The sequence below is a fragment of the Poecilia latipinna genome, unplaced genomic scaffold, assembly GCF_001443285.1.
Source record: "Poecilia latipinna isolate Pla-1442-1.1 unplaced genomic scaffold, P_latipinna-1.0 Scaffold465, whole genome shotgun sequence".
NCBI classification, from domain to species: Eukaryota; Metazoa; Chordata; class Actinopteri; order Cyprinodontiformes; family Poeciliidae; genus Poecilia; species Poecilia latipinna.
This window is the reverse complement of record NW_015113081.1, coordinates 130,303-150,438: the sequence shown is the minus strand read 5'-3', so window position 1 is coordinate 150,438 and position 20,136 is coordinate 130,303. Positions and strand designations below refer to the sequence as shown.

The window sequence follows — 20,136 nt, the reverse complement described above, 5'->3', positions numbered from 1 at the left end:
GTAGGATTTGGCTGATTGTAAATCTCTGTGCCTGTTGATGAGTTTTGAGGAGGAAAACAACTTCCACCGTTACAGTATAATAATAAACAGCTTTGAAGCAAGAGATTAATTAGAAGTGTAAATAAAGGGCACAAAACATCAAGAAAAATTATTTGTGGTGTCACCAGAGATATGTGCCCATGGAAGCTTGTCTTTAGTATAGATTTTGATAAGAACAGCAAATAAAACATAAAAAATGATCATGGAATATGTTGTATAGGTGGGAAAATCTTTCTAAAGTATCAGGTGGATTTTAGAGGGAAAAATATCTGGCCTGTAACTTTAAGTCCCTGCAGCTCTGTGGCCGAGCAGGTCAATAAAACCACAGAGGAGATGTTTAAAAAGAAATGGCCTGTATGAGAGAAAATCCCCATGCAGGCGCATATACAGCCACGCTCAATGAAAACCTGATGAATGTGTCTCTGACACTACACTGGATGTATAGAGGCAGACTGGAGGCGGGGAGGCAGGAAAACAGGAAGAAGAGCGCAGAACTGGGTCATGTTGCAGCTCTTACAGAGCAAGCTGCCTTTCACTACATACAGAATTAGCCTTGTTCCTTCAGCGCACCCTGCTGTTCCCAAGGGCCGCACGGAGAAACGCAGCGAATCCTCCCAGGACAGCTGTTTTCCGTCTTCCACATGGGGATTTCTGATTGTCCTCTTTGGTGTATGAGGATTATAAATAATTTAAATATTAAATATTTGCTGTTTTCAAAATCCCTGAAGCGTATCCAAGCCACAGACATGAAGAAAGAAAAGGGAATCTGCAGCACATTTAAACATAACGAGCAATAAAGGCACATTTCCGCCAATTTTCGGCACTCATTCCCTGCTCTTCAGCCTACATCTACTGGTTAAGGCCGTCTCCCTCTTTCCCTGTTCTGAGTTGTTGCCATGGAGATTGGTTGCCAGGTTTTTGAGAGGAAGGCTGAATGGGTTAATGTGGAGGTGGGGCATTTGCAGTCCTCCAGATGGTAAAAAAGAAAAAAAAAGTCCTTCTCCAGGGGCCTCCCCTTCACGGAGAAAGCCTCTATTATTTAGTATTCAGCCCATCAACCGTCGATCCAGGAGCCGCATTTATGACCTGGCAGTCAACAATGAGGGATTATGGGAAGTGTGCCTGGAGAGACGCTGGGTCTTCCTCATAATCTCTGCTTGACATCTCTTCTCGGCAAATGATCCGATTAACCGAGATGTAGGAACTACAAAGTTCACGTGACCAATTAATCGGACGTGCAGAATGATTTGATTTTATTGCAACACCTCGAGAAGCATAGGTTAATATTAATATATATATATTTTTTTTTGCAAGTTTCTTTTTATGTCATTAGCATAGTTGAATATGAATGTAGCAGATTCGGTAAAGAATATAATTTAATTAGAAGCGCTCATATTTAATTAACAAGCATGCAGCGTTATATTTTCTATGCCGATAATTTTTCAGTCTTGATTCCAATCCTGTTTAGGACAAAAATTAACTTTAATAAAGTCATAGGCTGGATTTAAATATTTTTCAAATTCAATCACAGTTTCTATTTTTAAATAATCAATATTTCAAACATAATTTCTTGTCCTAGCTTGAATATATTTAGTCCGGCGAAGGTGACTAAAAATAGGTTCCAATGCAAAGTGAGCTCAGACATAAATACCAACACTGACCCCTAGCGGCAGGTTTCTGTAAATGCTACGCGTGTTTTTCTGCTGCTTCTCCAGTGGCGTTCAAAGTCAGTTTACAAGCGCCGGTATCCTGCGTGTTTCAGCTATTATACTGGCTCAACACACCTGAAGCTAATGGTGATTAATTAGCGGGATTCTGTGGAACTAAAACCGGGAGGACCGTGGTTCTTGAGGACTGGAGCTGGACTCCCATGCTAAGTGTTAAAAACAAGGTAGGTGAAGTTTTCCTCTTTGGGTTTGGCGTTGAAGTTGTAGTGTCCGATGCGGTTCCTCTGACAGTAAAACAGGCAGACGAATCCCACGATGAAGCAGAGACACACGCCGACTCCAAGACAGGAGAGGCCGACGATGTGGATGGTGTTGAGCTTCTCCTCCAGGGACTCTGGAATAATGTTTACATCGACACGATTCAATGGAAGGTACGCCGGTGTTTTAGGGCCATCATAGAGAGAAAAAAGGAGTAAATTTTCGCCCAAATTTTTTTCAATTAATTTCAGAAATTTTCTAGTACAAAAATGTAAAATTACTGTTTCAAAAGTCTTTTTTTTTTTTTACTTTTAAAACTCAGAAATGTCCAGGTTTNTTTTATTTCTTCTCACAGTCTTTTGACTTTAGGTGCTCAGTAATGTTCCAGTTTTTTTTTTCTAGAAAATTTTTTAGGTTAATTTTAAAAATTCTGAGTTTTGTGGCAAATATTTACTACTTTTTTCTATATATTAGAGGGGCCAAATACACCGTTTAGTTGTAGAAAAGGGAGCTAGCAGTATGATTTCACACTGAAAAATTACTCTCAGCATGTTGAACGACAAGTAGATTATTCTACAGTCAGAGAAGACAAATTTATATGAAGCTTTTCTGCGCAGCTGTATAAGAGGTAACAATATATGGTGGCTGTTTAACGTACCAACATTGTTTCATTAAATATAAAAGTATTCACCTTCACTTAATCTAAGTATAGGCCCAGATGATCCAACACTTGTTCCAATCGTGTTTCCAGTCCGAGCTGTTCTTTGTGAACATTCCTACAAGAAAGCATGAGATTACGGCGTGGCCTTTGAATACCCCATATTCTGCTGCGTGGCACGCTTCAGTCCAAGCCAGCAGTGATTAGTATCATGTTGGGGCCCAGAAGACTGTATCTTATGAAAGCAAATCAATAGGCGGCACTCACTGGAACGCAGGTATCGGATCCAACCTGGACGCAGATCTGGACCTGGCAGTGCAGGTAGATCACGTTCAGGTTAACGAAGGAGAAGATCTGCACGGACACCCGGGAGGTGGTGGAGTTGCCGTTCGTCAGCACTTTGGTGTAAGCGTTCAGAGGACAGCTGTGGAGACGCAGGGCAAGGAGACCCATGAACTTTGGCTGCACAGGAATGATTTTCACTGGGATATTTGATCTGGACTATATGGTTTAGTTTACCTTGCAACATGAGCACTCATTAAAAAACTAGGCTGTCAGTTCTGTTGCTCGTTGCTCGTTTACCCACACAGTCCCTGGGTAAATGATGCATAAGCTGAGCGAGCACCGTAACACTGATCAGTGATTCTTGGAAAAAGTAAGCTTTTATAAAAAAGCCTCTTTTTATAAAATAAGAAAATGTTTTAAAATCTTAGTTCTTTTGTGATTTTTTTAAAAATTTGTTTTCTTCTCTTTGCAGAATGGACTTTATTGACGAGTGGCAGTGTGATTGGTTGTGTGTGGGGTGGCAGAAGAATAGTCTCACCCAGTGTGCAATTAAAAACTAGAACTGCCATGGTATGTGATGGACAGTTTTCGGCCGCAAATGCCAACATTTTGTTAATTTTGCATTTAATATCAAATTCGTGAAATTTAGGGAGTTGAGGCCAATTTTCTATTTTGTTTTAACTGTCAATGGGGTAAAATGGATATAATGGAACTGCCCCATACATTAAGCAATTTGAAAACACAACATTGTGGACATGCAACAAGTAGGAGTTTGCCTAATAGTTGCTTTTTCTTTTTTTTTTCTTTTTTTTTTTTGGCAAATTATTAGAGTTATACAAAAAAAAATAATTTGCTTTTGGATATAATTACCAAAACCTTAAGTAAAATCTAACTTATGTATTTGAATAAAATGACATCTACATAGACCATGAGCTGTAATAATAGAGGTAAGTAAAGGTAGCATTAGTACTTAAAGATACGGAACAATTAGATGCTCTCCAACACGTGGATGGAGCAGTGATTGTGCAGCAGCAGACCTGTTCTCCAGGAAGGCGTAGCTGTAGGGGTCGGCCGGGTTCTGGGTGGGAGTGGCCCAGCATTTGCTGATGACCACTTTCATTTGTTCCGAGGTGCTGTTCAGGCTGACCTCCATCACCACGGCCTGCTCCGGGGACAGGCTGTAGTTGTGGGGCAACGGCGCGGTGCCGTTCATCAGCTGCACCATCACCTGGAACGACCCCAGACCCGTGATCACATCTTTGATCATGTTGTACCTGGAGACGAACGGGAGACGCAGCTGGAATGATTTCACTTCTTACTGCAAGCAGTTATTTCACAAAGAGTTTAACACTTTTGAGAGACGACTTGATGCTGTTGTTTGTCAAAGGAGAAATGAAATAAGTCTGCGCATATTTAGAGCTAGGAAGATAAGTTGAACACAAAATCTGCAAACTGGAGGAATAAGTTTAACACACACTCCTCTATTATCTGAGTAGTGATAAATATATTTGTTTTCCATTTGTTAAAATAAAAAAAAACAACACTTTTTTGCAATTAAATTAAAAGCCACTAACCACTTTTGAGCAAATTTTCAAATAAGACATTGAACCTGAAGAGGGCGCTGTTGGCAATATTGTTAAACATGACCTACAGACCCAGACGGCCTAAATCTCACACCTTTCATGGTTGAGACTTTCAGGCAAGAGCAGTCTTTTATTTATTTTTTTCATAATAAACATCTTTTTAATTCTTCCAAGTAGTTCTTTGGCAACAGTGCAAATATTGCATTAAATTACAGTTTATAAAACTGTTCAAATGAAATATTTTATGCACTCTTGAAAAGATGTACATCTTTATATAAACAGTCATATTCAATAAGTCATAATGTGTTCTGATGAGGCTTGTTTGTCAGATTTAAAATATCCTGTGAAAATCAAATGTAAGCAGATATTAAATATGCTTTTCATTAAGTCCACATTAATGTATTGCATTATTAATCAGATGTAATATTCTCATTTTAAATGGTGTTTTCTTTAGCTGTAAGCAGAAAATTATGATTAACAGAAATAAATGCTTGAAAACATCATGTGTGAAATTAATTTGTTTCACTTTGTGAACTTAGTTCTTCAAATAAACGTCTTAAAATTCTCATTTATGAACATGAATGCATATATTTCATATCGACAAGCAGTGAAGTTGTCTCTTAGACTAAAAAGACTTGCTATGTATTACTATCTATCACACCAGTGGTGTCAAGAGGAAATATACATATCCCATACTTACTAAGACAACAGAAACTTTTGCCATATTTGTGATTTTAGCTAGCTTGAAAGCAAGTACCACCATTCCCCTCCAACTAATGGACGCATGATCACCAACACTGTCACTGGATCCTGAACTTCCTTACTGAGAGATTCCAGTCTGTCAGTATCTGAAATATGATCTCCAACTCTATCCAGCTACATGATGGGACTCCTCAGGGCTGTGTGCTCAGTCCCTTGCTTTTCACACTGAGGAAAAATCTGATCACAAAATTGTACAGATGTTATCAAAGTATTGGGTATTCTTCATTTAATTTCCATTTGGTACTTTTGAATAATCACTGTATAGAGAATACATTAGACACCTACAGGACTAGTGCAGATAATGTGGTCAATGTGTACAACACAGAAATGATGATCATCAATGCATCCACTCCTTAGCACACATGTAGAGAAGATGGTGCCTTGCACTTAAATTCCTCTGGGTTCAGATCACATTACCTCACCACTGTGTTTATGAAATACACCCAGCGGAGACTAGACATTCTGAGGAAACTGAAACATTATTTCCCATCACTACCTTCTCAACTACAGCTGGGGTTGAATGTGTTGACATATTGTATCTTGGGCTGGTACTCCAACTACAATGTAGCAGACGAGAAGGCCCTACAGACAGTGAGGACAGCTAACTGGATCATTAGTACTCTCTCTCCAGGATGTTTCAGAGCTCCTTCACAAGAGGTCACTGAACATCATCAGCAATGCTACAATATCATTGATGGTACAAGATGTTATTTTATATATTTAATCTAAATTATTTCATGAGTCACTGTTTCCCCCCTTAATCTGTCAAGAACTGTTGGCTCATTTTATTGACGCTTTACAATGAATTGTAGTTTTAGTAAAGCAAGCATGACTTTAATATCAATCATACCCCATGGAGCCAAAGTCTGCAGAAATCAACATGCTCGTCAAGTAGGTACACATGATGGGGACTTCCAGCCTGATTCTTGGAACCTCTACTGCGCCACCTTCGGCTGTGTACGGATCCATGCTGTTGAACAACTTCACAGATGCTGTGTACGTAGTTTCATTCTGGAAGGAAAATTAAAGACAACAGAAGGGATGTCCTTAGAGTTCGTGCATTCTGGTTTATGAGAACAATGAAAATGACCATCGCTGGCCAAGTGTTCAGGTCGCTGAGACTTACATGCACGAGCCTGGTGCCGCACTCGTTCCACGCCACGGTCATCTGAACGTGGGAGGCATTGCCTCCATTGACTCCACACTCCGGCATGCCCAAGTACAGAGCACCCTCTGGGATTTTTGCACTCGCCAGAAAAGCTTTCGCAAGAGTGACAGTAATGGCAGCCACTCTGCAGTGGACCGAAAGGGCTCCTGACAAAGAGGAATTGGTGGCTGATCTTAGAGCAGAAGATGGGGTTGTAGAAGTGATCCTTGGGGTAGTGATTGTTGTTGGAACAACAGAAGGCGCTACTTGGCTAGAAGAAGTTGTTGAGTGTGTAGTATTGATCTCAGAGACAGTAATGGTTGTTGTTCTGGGAGCAGCAGTCGTTATCAGATTAGTAGGAAGGATCGCTGGGATGGAAGTAGTTCTTAAGGTGTTGGCCAGAGCTGCAGAGCGGCTTGTCGGAGCATTAATGACCACTGTTGGTGAATTATTGCTTGTTTGAGTACTACCGGTAATTACAGGGGCAATGTAGAGTGTTGCTGAAGTAGCGGTAGTCGGTGGGATATTATTATTATTAGCCGTAGCTGTAGGGATACCAAATCTAAAGTGAGGACCGTTTGCACTGGTTCCCATTATAGGATTGTTAGTTTGATCGAAAGTTGGGACAGGTGGAGTAGGACTTATTGTAGAAACTTCTGGTGCTGATGTGTCCACGGTACCATTCGCTGCACAGGACATGATGCGTTCATGAGGAAAAAATAAAGATATCCACATAAATATCAGTAAACAATATGCATTAACTTTCCCACTAATGCTCTACCTTGACAGTTGCGTCCAGGTCTTTCTGGGTTGTTGTCTATGAATCCGTCAAGGCAGATGCAAGTGTAGGAGGCCCATGTGTTTGTGCACGTAGCCCGCTGAGAACAATCATTTTCTCCTGAGGCGCATTCGTCAAAATCTGTTAAAAAAAAAAAAGAGTCACTCAGGACCTGTCATTTTTATGCAGACGACACTGTAGACGCATCAAGTATCACCTTTTTCCCATCAATGAAATTATGCATGAATTAAAATAAATATCTAGTTGTAGGAGATAAGGAGATGCTGCTGATCTAATGTACATGATTTATATGTGCTAAAATAGTTTCCTATTGCTCTCATAGCAGGTTTCCACATCTCATGTTCTCCATCTCATGCTGACCCTAACTCCTGCTCCTCCCAAATGTCAGTCCAACTACAGTCATATTCAATAAATTAGAATATGCGTTCAAGTGAGACTAAAAGTAGCTGTTGAAAATCACCTTTAGCCTTTCATTAAGCTCACATTCCTGTATACGTACATTTCTATTGGTCTGACGTAAAATCAAATTTCTAATGCCATATTTTCATCGACTAAGTGTAAAATCGCCATAATTAGTGGAAATAAAGGATTTCAAACATCCATTTGTGTGTAATTGAGTCTGTTTAAGGTAGCACTGCAAAGTAAGATATACCGTTGATGCTTGTGCTGTTTCCATCCACGGTGAATTTGGAGCTGTTCATCAGGGACTGCACCAGCGCTGAGGACACATTACCCACGGCTCGTCCTGGACTCGGGTTGAAGATGATGGAGAAGTCCACCACCACGCTGCCCAGGTAAAAGCTTTGGATCTCGATCCTCACCTGGCCTGAATCCACCATAGCTTTGATCTCTGGAGGCAGAGATTTGTAGATCTGTTGGTGAAAGGTTTGCATTTCAAAGACGATGCTTCATAGTAAGTACTTTTCAGCAAAATCTCGGAACAAGAATGCTTAATTGAGCAAATGAATAATATATTGAGCTCAGTGGCTGGCAACCAACCAGCCAGTTATGCCAGTAAAACAAACACCTTTATCTGTTGCGATTGCTTTGATGAGATCACAAAATGAGACAAATATTCTCATTCATGAAAACTTTCATTGAGCCAAATGTCTCGTAATAAGTACCTGAACTGGTGATCGTGTTTGTGCATACCTGACCTGTGTTGTAGCAACAAGAAATAAGATGTGGGTGTGGTTTGTAAAAACCCAAAATCTTAATAATCAGCAAGTCTGAATTGTTCTTTGCCTCCAGTAACCTGCTCCAAAAACGAACACCTTCAAAGACAAGCAAGAGCCGTACCTGTACGCAACAAAGCCGAGTTACATAAGCATAATAGCAGAAAAGTTTTGCCCACATTTGCAATGTGCAAATCTGGTACGCATGTAAAACATATTTATATTCGAAGATGGCATTTTGTCGTGGTGTTCTTCTGTTAACGCACCCACCTCCTGTGTAAAAGTCTCGGTGAGGTTTTTGTAGGCCTGGCTGCTGCTGTTTCTCAGGTCTTCGTTGAACTCGATGTTTGTGAGTCGTGTTGTTGCATCAAGAGTCTGAGCGTCTGTGAAGAAAAACCTTGTTTGGCAACGTAAACAATCTTTTCAATCTAACCCCAGGCCTTCAGGTAAAAAAAAAAAAAAAACCCATCCAAACTTTATGTAGGACATGAAGGCGAACTAGTGATGTACTCAATTTTCCCAAAAGCAACATCGTGATAGGTTGAACAATTCTTAAAGTTTCATGCCGCTACTTATATTCACACAATAATAATTTAACACTTGAGCCCGAGACGACAATTATTACTTTGAATGAATGGACCGAAGTCTCCAGTGGGTTTCGGTAAGCAAAAAATGACTTTGTATTAAAGCACTGCAATATTCCATTCTTACCCGTTTTGACCATCATGTGAAGAGCAGATCCTTGCCTTCCACAAGCACCAGGTGTTACAGTGACATTGTAGAGCACCCCAGGCTGAAGTCCATTCAGCTCTATCGTCGTCCTGCTGGTTTCCCAGCGCTCAGTGACCTCCGATGTCCTGCTCAGAGTGATCCGGAAAGTCTGGTTGCTTTGAACCTCGGTTGACCATTGGACAATCATGGATGTTCCAGTGACATTAGCAGACCACAAGCCACTGATTCCAGGAGGTCCTGGTAGGGTGTTTAATGACAGAGTAGTGAACTTTGTCATGACACGTTGTTAAAATAAACTCCTGTAGTTATTTATTTTTTATTTTTGCTTTTGCATAGCATCACAGGTTTGTTTTTACAGTCTAAGTTAAGCACTTGAGTAGATTTATTTCAGTTGATGTCAGAATAATAAACCCAACCCCGTTTGCATTGACATCATTTCCAGATATCGGTTTCTCATATACAGTAGTTATCAGCACTGCCCTTTTAGAAGTAGTATTTATGTTTTGGTTGCTCTTATGTGCTCCTCTCCAGTCATTTCTGGGTTTATTCAAAATGTATCGCCATATTCAGTTGTTATTGCCATTAGTAACTGTGTTTGTAGTTTCTTTTGAGACTTATTTCAGCGTCCTATTTAGTCTCTTTCTCCCAAATGTACTCCTTTCTCCCTGCCACAGCTGTTTCTCATTTCATCTGATTGGTGAATTGCGTTCCTGTGTCCTTTTCCATCAAAATGTTTTGGTATATCAGTGTCAACAAAGGGGAAGAATACAAGCAATAATGTTGGCATAAGATTACACCAAACTCCATTGGACACATGATTCGGACTAACAGGTTATTGTAGCTGATGTAAAAACTTACTTTACTCATCCATAAAGCGTAAACCTGCTGTGACATCGTTACTTATGTTCCCACTCATGTTGATGTATCCAAAGGCTTCCTTTGCGAGGGTCCAGCCATAAAGAAATTATTATTTTAAAAAACATAAACTCCTATGTGGCTTGTAATGCAGCTACATTTTTGCATAGGGCATGTATATTGGGATGAATTATGTGAAACTTAGATTATGCTGCAGTGCAAAGATACAGATACTTCAACTGTGACGCCACAATAATCATCCATGCAAGTTCAATGACCTGAACACATTTTAGGAAAGCTCATAAACACTCAAATAAACAGGTGGAAGTATGCAGAAAATAAGTCCAAATTCACTCCATCTCAGAATTTCCAAGCACTTAGAATGCTGAGGTGAGTGAACCTTCCTAAGTGCAGAAAGGGCATTCACTTAGCATCGCATAACATGAATTGGCATTATTACCCAGGACATTTGCTAGGTTAAGACTTTGCAGCCATGCAATACATGGAAATACAAAGATGGAGCATTATTTACTTAGTCACACATCTTCACATACCACTGAAACATAAGGCACACACTCAATAGTGTGGCACCTTGTCAGGGTAATAATAGATCTGTCAATAGACCTAGAATTAAAACCTCTAAACCACATTCTCACAACCCCTAGATAGCGTCACCAGCTAAAAAGAAATATCTTCTTCACTGTAACCGCTGGTAACCAGATGTACTGGCTGAACCAGTTTGCCTTAGAGGTCTCTTGTCTTTCCATCTTCAAATTAACCACAAAGCTGTGTTGTGATTGTGTAAGATTTTACTTTTAGAAAAAAAAGGAAAAAAAGGCCCACTGCATATCTCAGCTTGCATAACTTATACCCAGTTATAGGCTGAATTAAAGATCCATGTAATATTCTAACACGTTCTCTCGTTCACTGCGGTTGTCACTTGTTGGAAGCCATTTTAAAATGGTAAAGTGCTTCTTTTTTTACCAGCGTTATGTGAGCTGCAGAGTTGAAAAGTGTCAGAATGTTTTTTTAAATGGTGGTATGAAGTAAGCCAATCAAAACTCGATTTACTTATTACTAGGCCAGTACTAGTATAACTTACTTGCGTCTGCACTGCATTGTGGGATATGTGTGCATAAGATCTTCCATTTCTAAGATGACTAATGATTAATATGCAGAAACTTTGTAAAAAATCTACACGCAAACATTTTTGTGACATCAACATGTGATATTCATGGTGAACAATTCAGATTAAAAGCAAGTCTCTACAAATGAAGAAAATCCGCACCACCCTCAAACTAATTTGCTAGAGCACCTTCTGATTCAGTGTCGGCATTCGGTCTTCTTTGGAAAGAGTTGATGAGCATGGCACATCTCGACTTGATATTATTTGGCCACTATACCGTCAGAATGACTTCCAAATATACCAGATTACACGGACGTCTCTTGTCCACAGTCTGTCATGGTTAGTTTTTTGGTTAATCAAAAAACAAAACAAAACAAAACAGACAATACTGGAACGATGGGAACAAGACACAGAGCCAGAGAATGAGAAACAGAGAATCCAGCCAAGAACAACAAAAAAAAAGATGGGAGGTTAAATATTGAGGCACAAGTGGAAATTGAGAAAGAAACCAGGTGAATTTACAGCAGTGAAAGGGAGAAAGCAGAGAGACTGAAGGAGAACTATCACAAAGGAAACTGAACTGCATTCAAAAAGGAACCACAGATTAAGAGGAAAACACTAATCCAATGCAAAATCCAAAAGCACAAAGAACAGAGCACAGGAATAAACTAACAATAATGAACACAGAAATTTACTGAATATGGCAAAACATTTAGAACATGGATGAACGAGGAAATGATCGAAAACACAAACCCAGACAGCCCTCCTCAGATAAATGTTTCTGTCAGATTCAGTTTTGAACTCTGCCTCAGCTATATAAAAACTTCTGAATAATTATTCCTTTGTGGATTTAGATGCATATTTGGCCTTCAGTATGATTTTTTAAAAAAAGAATTAGTCCCTGATCTTCATCTTCAGGTTTGGGTCAGAACTGACTTTTACAGTGATTATTATTATTTTTGTCTAAATGAACAAAAACCCCAGTTCCACGAATGAGAACCCACCACTACGTTTCGCTGTGACATGGCATTCTCTTTCTTTTTGTAAACAGCAATATACAACAATGTATTTTAAGTCATTTAAAGACGCCAAATAAATGTATTTTCATTGCTAGTTAGCAGATGCTAACTTGTCTCTTGGGTTCTAGTTTTCTGAAGCGACTCGGGACGAAAGGTCAGGGTTTCTTACGACACGGAGCCGCTGGCAGAGGTGAGGCAGCGGCCTGGCTCATGCTGGCAGCCGGCGCTGAGCTTCTCCCCAGCGAGGCGTGTGGCGAATTGTAAGTGACGGGACTCGTGTTAGTCAGAGCTGGAGTCACGCCGGTCCCGAGCGGGACGGAGCCGTCGCCCGAAGAGTCCTGTGTGCAGCCGAGCGTCCAGGAAAAGGTTGCGTTCACCACTGGGGGCACGGCGGTGGTCCGCAGCCCGGTGCCGCCTGGGAGCAAAAAAAAAAAAATAAAATAAAAATAAATAAAAATAACAAGAGCGTGTTGAATAGAAGCTTCTGAAGAAAACCTTGCGTGGGCGTTGATGTGCCTTCGTGCATTTATTTATTTTCTGCTGTTGTTGTTTCAAAGATGACTCACAACAGAGAAACACAGAAGAGGTCACGGTGAAAGTATTAGAAATCTGGACAATTTTCGGCGTGTTTACTTTGTCTCATGCCGTGATGTATTTTTGTAGCGGCACACGCTAGCATAGCATGTTGTTGATGTGTTTTATTTGATTTGCGCTGAAGTATTTTCCATTAGTCTTTGCTGCTGTTTTGCTGTCACTGCTAGGGATGAGCTTTTAATCTTTGTTTTTCTTTCTATTTTACGTCTGGAGTTGTTCCCTACATTCGTAACCTTGCAAAAGTATTCATATCCCTTGTACTTTTTCATAATTGCTGTCAAAAACTTGAGTTTAACTTGTATTTTATTGGATAGTGCATAACTTTGATGAGGGGGAAAAAATACTGCATTGATTGCAACTTTTTTTTTTTTTTTGGTTTCCAAATGAAAATCTGAGAAGGATGGTGGTGTACATTTGTGTTCGGCCCTTCAAAGTCAAAACTTTATAGAAGCAACTTTTGTTGCTGTTACAGCTGCAGGCCTCTACACTGAAGACAAAAAAAAATGTTTCTTTGAACCAACTTTAAAACATACTCGGCTAATTTTATCAGTTTTTGCTCAAGCTACAATTGATTTCATAATCATTCAAAGGAGAATTATAGCTTCAGCAAGTTGAATAAAATTAGCTGTGGCATATTAGAGTATCTTTTTAAGTTGGTTTAAAGAAACATTTTTTCAGTGTACCAGCTCTGAACAGCTACAGATTGACATTATTTCCCACTTAGCTTTGTGATAGCCAACAGAATCTACAAAAAGTTATTTTAAAGTCTTGATTCTCTGTTAGATTTAGATCTGGACTTTGACTAGGCCCCTTCTAACTCATGAACATGCTTTCATCTAGGCCACTCTGCTGCTCTGTTTGTATGTTTTGGATGGTCATCCTGCTGGAAGGTGACATTCTGCCCTGGTCTTAGTCCTTTACGGCCTCTAAAAGGCTTTTTTCCAGGACTGCCCAGCATTTAGCCACATCCCTCAAATCTTATCACAGTGAAAAAACAAAACAGATGATCCAACTTAGAAGAAAATATTTAATTTGGTACAAGTAATCAAATGAAGTTTATCCAAGTAAATGTATTACATTTAGTAAGTTTGACGGATTGTATTTAGGGGTATCAGAATAACGTAACGATATCAAAAATGAATGCTGCATCTTTCAGATTCTTATCTGGATTTATTTCCCTTCTACATCATGATTATGCACTACAGCCTGTTAGTCTGTCACATGAAATCCCATTGAGATACATTAATGCTGGTGTGACAAAAGGTGAACAATTGCAGTGGGGTATGAATTACTTTGCATGTGGGAGAGATACGAAAGAGACATCATTAGTTATAAATGCACCTTATGAATATCACAGCATGTAGTTTTGGCTGAAAGTGCAGATTATGTTTTTGGGGCGTTTGTAAACTGTTACTTTGAAACTGGTTTCCACTTTGCTCCGTATTCAACTTTCACTACTCGTCTATGGAGCAGCATTTCCAGGTGTTGGTTCTGCTCTGGTGCTTTCTTGCACGGTTCAGTTGTTTTCCTGTTTCGACACGTTTAATTGAAAGGAATTGGTTACCTGCACAGCACGTCATCAGGTTCTACCAAAGCATATTAGCTTATTAGCTGCAGGCAGTTAGTTTAATTCTTACACGTTTAGATCACATCTCTGTATATTTTGTAGCTCTGCTGTCCGGATTTCTGTTGGACTATTTAGACCAAGGGCTCAGCAGCCATTTTAGTGAAAGCAGCGTTTCTTGCAAACTTCTCTCCTTGAAACTGTCTAGAAAATAATTTATTTAATTACTTATAAAATGTTTTAAAGAACCAGAGTTGAGCTTCCATTTTAACAATAAAAATTTGACTTCTAAAATATGCAGATCCACCACGGATTCAAGATCCAAGGGAAACAATGTGGTTGATTTTTTTGTTGTTGTTTTAGCTTAACATTGCAATAAAAATAAAAAAAAGAAAACAAGAACTGTATTTTTAATTGTAGGTGCAGTCAGTTATGGAGTTTCAGTGCAGATATAGAACCAAACCACATAGAAAAACCGCTGCACATCTGCTTTTATTAAAATTCACCCCGCCAAAAAAGACTCTGCTCAGTTCCAAATAAGAGCCCCTGCAATCGGCCCTAAGAGCCGCTGCAGCTCTGAAGCTGCAGGTCGCAGCCCCGCGATTTGATTATGACTCAGTCTGCAATAAGATTCCTTTATTTGACTCTTATTCCAGCCTCCTGCCAACGAGTCCACACTTTTAGCCTGACAAGCTCACCCCCCAATCAGTATTTATCAAAAACCAGGAGAAAATGAAAATGTGAAATAGCCGTAAGTGTCAAACAGAAACTTTGGAGTAAAACTGTTAACTGATGCAATATTTTGAGTACTGTTTGGGACTTTCCTGTGTATGAAGCTGGAAAGTCCCCTGTTACATTTATACAATATTGTCATTTCAAAACAGAGCAAACAGAAGGCTATTTACAGAGGGAAAAAAAAAACAAGTTCAGGTAAAATAAAACTAGTTTAACCCTCTCCAATCAGACGTGACTGCAGTAAAACGCAACATAGGTTTTAAACTTGTAAGATAACTCGATATCTTTCAGCAGGATTCCACTAAGTCTTTGTGGAAGATATATTCATATTTCCCAGATCGAGCGTGTACAGCACGCTGCGAAGGTATACACTCACAACGATCTGTGCGTTTTTAGGATGGCGAGTTTCGACAGGGAAGAAACATAATAGAGTTTAAAAATTGAAAAAGTCTTGGATCCACTTGTTTTCACTCTTCCCTGAGGAAATGCAACCAACTGAAAGACTTTTGTGGAATGGCTCGACCAGCTTTGCACATCTGGAGACGAGAATTTTTTTTTTTTTTTTTAAATTCATCATTACAAAACAGATCAAGCTCAGACATATATATTGCAATAGACATGTAATCAATATCAATAGATCGGATAGAATATTCAATATTCAATCTATAGAATATTGACTGGACAGCACAGCATTCTGGGAGATGTAGGCAGAGAAAAGGCTTTAACTGCTCAGCTGCTCACAGCGAGTTGTTGGGTGACATCAACTAACTCACTGAACTGTTTGGTTACTTAGCAACAACCTGCTGAGTAAGTTGTGGAGTAGCGGTTTCCGGTTTCGCCACGGTGAAGCCTCAAAACGGCTTAAAAAATAAAAAAACACAACTGAGTGGAGTGAAAACTGTGGATAAAACAGGAGCGGTTTGGCAGAATTTCAGATATTTGAAATACAAAAAAATAAAATAAATAAATAATAATTATCAATATGGACTGACATGATATGATATTATATCGTGATAGGTTTTTGAGCCATACCCATTTTATCCCTCCTCTGACAAAATGTGAAAAAAAAAATAATAATTTCAGCATAAAACGAGCATCCTCCGCCTCAGTCCCTCTAAAATATGTTTCAGTCATTTTTGCACAGCATAAATGATTACTGCACATCATTTCCACACACACAGTCTTACTTGTACAGTTCACTCCAGGGTCGCTGGGGTCACCGCCCAAATATTCTTGTTGGCAGACGCACTGGTAAGAGCCCAGCGTGTTGCTACAGTGTGCCTGAGGAGAGCACCGATGGAGAGCAGGGTGCACACACTCATCCACATCTGCCGAGGGGAGAGGGAGCTGACGTGTTAGAGGGGGGGGGGGGGGAATTTAAAGCTCTCAGAAATACAGAAATATAGTGTTAAAAAGCGAAATGACAAATCAAAGAATTTAGATATCAGAGTTAATCACAACGTTCGACTTAGGCCGGCTTCATATGTCATCCTTGTGTCTGTAATTCAAAGGCTAAGTCATGCTGATGCATCTAAAAATACAGACTTATTGTTACATTAAGCTGAAGTGGTGATTTCAAACGAGCCGTGCAGAGGAGAAAAGTCATTATCTTTAACGGAGTCTTAAAGTGCACGCACGACGGCGACCCGTTTCATGTCTTCTTGTGAAAACGCAGCAAATGTGATTTATGATTAATATCAGAGCGCGCTTGCTTGTGCCTGTGCTGTGTGTGCGTGGGCGTGTTTGTTTGTGTGTGTGTGTGTGTGTGTGTGTGTGTGTGTGTGTGTGTGTGTGTGTGTGTGTGTGTGCGTGCGCACGCACGCAGTCGCTCTGGTGTTATTTTCCGCTATTGCAGGAAACATCCCACAGAAGACTGTCGCTCAAACAGAAGTGGTGGGAGAAAGGAAACCGTGGTGCGGCTGAGTCATTTTTTCCTGAACACCGTGTTCTCTGCCTCATGAATCATTCTCAAAACTCGGCGAGAATGTCATTTCTCTGTAGGAAAAAAAAAAAAAGAAAAGAAAAGAAAAGAAAAAGAAACCGCCTCAAGTATCTTCGCAGAGAGATCAGTGCCGCCGAGTCACTTCACCTCGCACCGTTACAGATGACACCTCCGGTATGTGTTTAAGGAGGAGGTGCAGCTTTGCCGAGGCGCCGTGCAGTGAGAGAGACGAGTTGCTCCGGACGAGCAGAGATGTGGACACTCTGTAGGGATGGACAGCCCGAGAGCTCAGATAGAAGATGGAAACCTCAGACTCCAGAGCGCCGGTTATCTTTGAAGAGAAATGAAAACGTTTACACTCGGAACAAAACGTATTATTAGATCAAAAGATGAAATATTTTCGATATAATTAATCACCATCTAAAGACCATCCATGTGTTAAAGCTGCAGCGAGTAACTTTTATTTAAAAAAAATCTATATATATATATGTCTATCAGCAGGTACACAGGCATGATTGACAGCGCTAAGACCCCCCCCTCCTGGCTCTGATTGGTTGTTTCTAGTTAGAAGGCAGAGGAGCTTGATTTATTTTTTATTATTTTTTTAACAAGTTGTCTGTCTTACTGTGTCGCAACAAAGTGACAGTTTCAACTTTTATGTAAAAAATATATTTTTGTCAAAGTTCCTTACTGCAGCTTTTAAAAAAAAGATGCTCACAGTGCCTTGCAAAAATTTACTGTATTTTATTTACATTTTATATAAAGCAAAACACAATCTTTTTTTTTTCCTTTTTTTTAAGCTAACAAAACTGCATATTTCCCTAAACCTGGAATCCTGAGAAGTGTGGTTGTGGCAGCATCATCCTGTGGGAACGCAGGGATGCTGCTATGACTGGGACGGATGTTCACCTAGCAACCCTGAACATAAGCCTGTCACGATGACAAATTGACAACAACAACATATTGGAATAAACAATATTATTTGTTTATTTTCAAATAATATAATGGTATTTTCCATTTTCAAATAATATAATCGTATTGGCATAATAATAGTAGTATGCCTTTTCAAAGATCAATCAAGTTTAATTTCTAACAAAAAATGTAATACTGGATCTGGAAGACATTTTAAAAACCTAAATAAATTATTAAAAACACACACACACCCCCTTGTAGCCATTGCTACAGTGCGACGGCCTAACTCGAAGCAATGTTAATGTGTCAGAATGGTCCAGTCAAAGTCCATCCTTAAATGTAGCTGAGAATCTGAAACAATTCCTGAGAATTGGTGTTTTCAGACACTCTCCATCCACAGATGCAAAAAGGAATGGGTAACAATGTTAGTCACTATGTGAAATTGATCCAGCCCATGTTTTGGCACATACCAGACCATTCGTTTTTTTACTTGGCTTTCAATTCCCCTGAATTAATAGCTATTTTTTATTTATATTGGCCAGATAAAATCCTCCACTGGAAGATGGTGGTTGTAACGTGACAAAGTTTAGATACATCCAGTGGAATTTTTTTTTTTTTTTTTTTGCAAGACACTGTATATATAGGAATGGGTTAATGAAAGTAGGAGCCGTGTTACCATTGCGTGTAATAATCTGGTGAGATTCAAAAGCCCATTTTCCTGTGACAACAGTTGCTGGTAATCCATGTTCACTGTCACCGTTGTGTTCCAGAAGCTTCCTTGAAACCCCACTTCCTGTTCTGATCCTAAAAGTACAGTTCGGATGATCAGTTTCAGCCAAACTCAATCATTTTCTTGTTTCTTTCTCAAATCCATGTTGAGAATAAATACATATAAAGACAGTCCTGCAGAGGCAACTGCTGACATCTGTAATCTACAAGTCAACCCTTTAACCCACAGACCTCAATGAACTGAAGGCATGTTGAAGTGAGAGTGGGCTGAATTTCCACCAGAACGACGTCAGAGACCACTGGGGTCACACGGCGGGCGGGCAGTTGTTTAAGGTTGTTGCTTCTAAAGGTGGTGTTTCCAACTCAACTGTGTTCAGATAAATAAAAGCCCTAAACTATTAAAGTCATATTTATTTTCGACCAGAATTAAGTTCTGGAAAATTAAATATGGAATATTATTCTTTTTTTTCAGACTCTGGAGAAGTGTAGGGCAAAAATAAGTAAAAATATTTGTTCTTCTAGATTTTATTGCCTACAGTCTCTCCCTTTTCCCATCTTTATATCATTCCTCCCTTCCTTCTTTGTGTTTTTCATCGTTTCTTCCTTTTTTCCCATTTTGTTTAATGTTTCTTTCTTTCCTTCCTTGGTTTTGTTCTTCTCTTTTGTATTTTACTGTTACCTTTTTTTCATTATTTCTTACTTCCTTTCTTCTCCGTGTCCCTTTTTTCTGTCCTTCAGCCCTTTCTTTCCATGTTTCTTTCTGCTCCTCTTTGGGTTTCTATTTTATTTTTGCCTTCTTGCCTTCCTCCCTCAGACATATTTAAAGCCACTGATCCACAGAGTATGAAAAAGTGAGACTTTTCAAGGGGAAATTTGGTGGAAACAACACGGCTTGAGTTATAAACCCGTATAACACTATCTATTAAGATTTAGTTGAGATTATTGTTGCTGGATGACAGTAGACTCATCTCTGCTACTTGTGGCTTCACTCGAACCTAAAACTCTTTAAAAAATGACAAAAAAACGTAATTTTAATAAAACCCCGGTCGCGTTAACACACAGAGCACAGCATCTCCACCGTTTTTTTTTTTGTTTTTTTGTTGTTGTTTTTTTGTTTTTAATAATAGCACAAACAGGAGCAGCACTAACTTGTCGGATCGCTGCAGAGGAACCGGCCACATCTCTGGCAGCATTTCTGCCAGCCTGGACAGTCCAAATCAAACTCGCAGTCCACGGAACTGGGAGACGGTCCATCTGCAGTTGGACAGGATCCTGGCTTGGCGGTAAACTCATCACTCCTGTTTACAGCTTCATTCAAAGGAAAATAACACGTTACAGGCCGCATATTAGCGGCGAGTTATTTGTGGCGCTGCAGTTTCTGCTCGCCCATCTGGTGTCTTGCACACAGTACCACACACTGAAAGGGCAGCCTGACTGCAGAGCAGGACACTACATCATCAGATTCATCAAACAGACAGAAGGATTCACCCTTTTTTTTTTTTTTTTTTTTTTAAAAAAAGAAAAAAAACCCATTAACCACCTCAAAAGCTCCAAC

General features: G+C 39.6%; 1 protein-coding gene and 1 long non-coding RNA gene across 2 annotated transcripts in view; one reads left to right on the top strand and one right to left on the bottom strand.

Moving 5' to 3' along the window:
• Positions 1–1,268: 1,268 nt before the first annotated feature.
• Positions 1,269–20,136, bottom strand: part of umodl1 (uromodulin-like 1) — a 22,852-nt gene continuing 3,984 nt past the window's right edge. The window contains exons 3-17 of the mRNA XM_015039198.1: positions 19,731–19,889; positions 18,529–18,656; positions 17,088–17,271; positions 16,186–16,326; positions 12,275–12,520; positions 9,085–9,342; positions 8,644–8,756; positions 7,851–8,070; positions 7,181–7,318; positions 6,379–7,085; positions 6,103–6,263; positions 3,945–4,181; positions 2,890–3,046; positions 2,656–2,740; positions 1,269–2,100 (exon numbers count right to left, since the gene is read on the bottom strand). Of these exons, the coding sequence (XP_014894684.1) occupies positions 1,913–2,100; positions 2,656–2,740; positions 2,890–3,046; positions 3,945–4,181; positions 6,103–6,263; positions 6,379–7,085; positions 7,181–7,318; positions 7,851–8,070; positions 8,644–8,756; positions 9,085–9,342; positions 12,275–12,520; positions 16,186–16,326; positions 17,088–17,271; positions 18,529–18,656; positions 19,731–19,889 (3,122 nt within the window). The 3' untranslated portion in view covers positions 1,269–1,912. The remainder of the gene's footprint in view (positions 2,101–2,655; positions 2,741–2,889; positions 3,047–3,944; positions 4,182–6,102; positions 6,264–6,378; positions 7,086–7,180; positions 7,319–7,850; positions 8,071–8,643; positions 8,757–9,084; positions 9,343–12,274; positions 12,521–16,185; positions 16,327–17,087; positions 17,272–18,528; positions 18,657–19,730; positions 19,890–20,136) is intronic.
• Positions 1,838–4,126, top strand: LOC106951572 (uncharacterized). The gene is made up of 4 exons (XR_001425836.1): positions 1,838–1,930; positions 1,998–2,137; positions 3,380–3,477; positions 4,038–4,126. It is a non-coding gene; the product is annotated as an uncharacterized LOC106951572 (long non-coding RNA).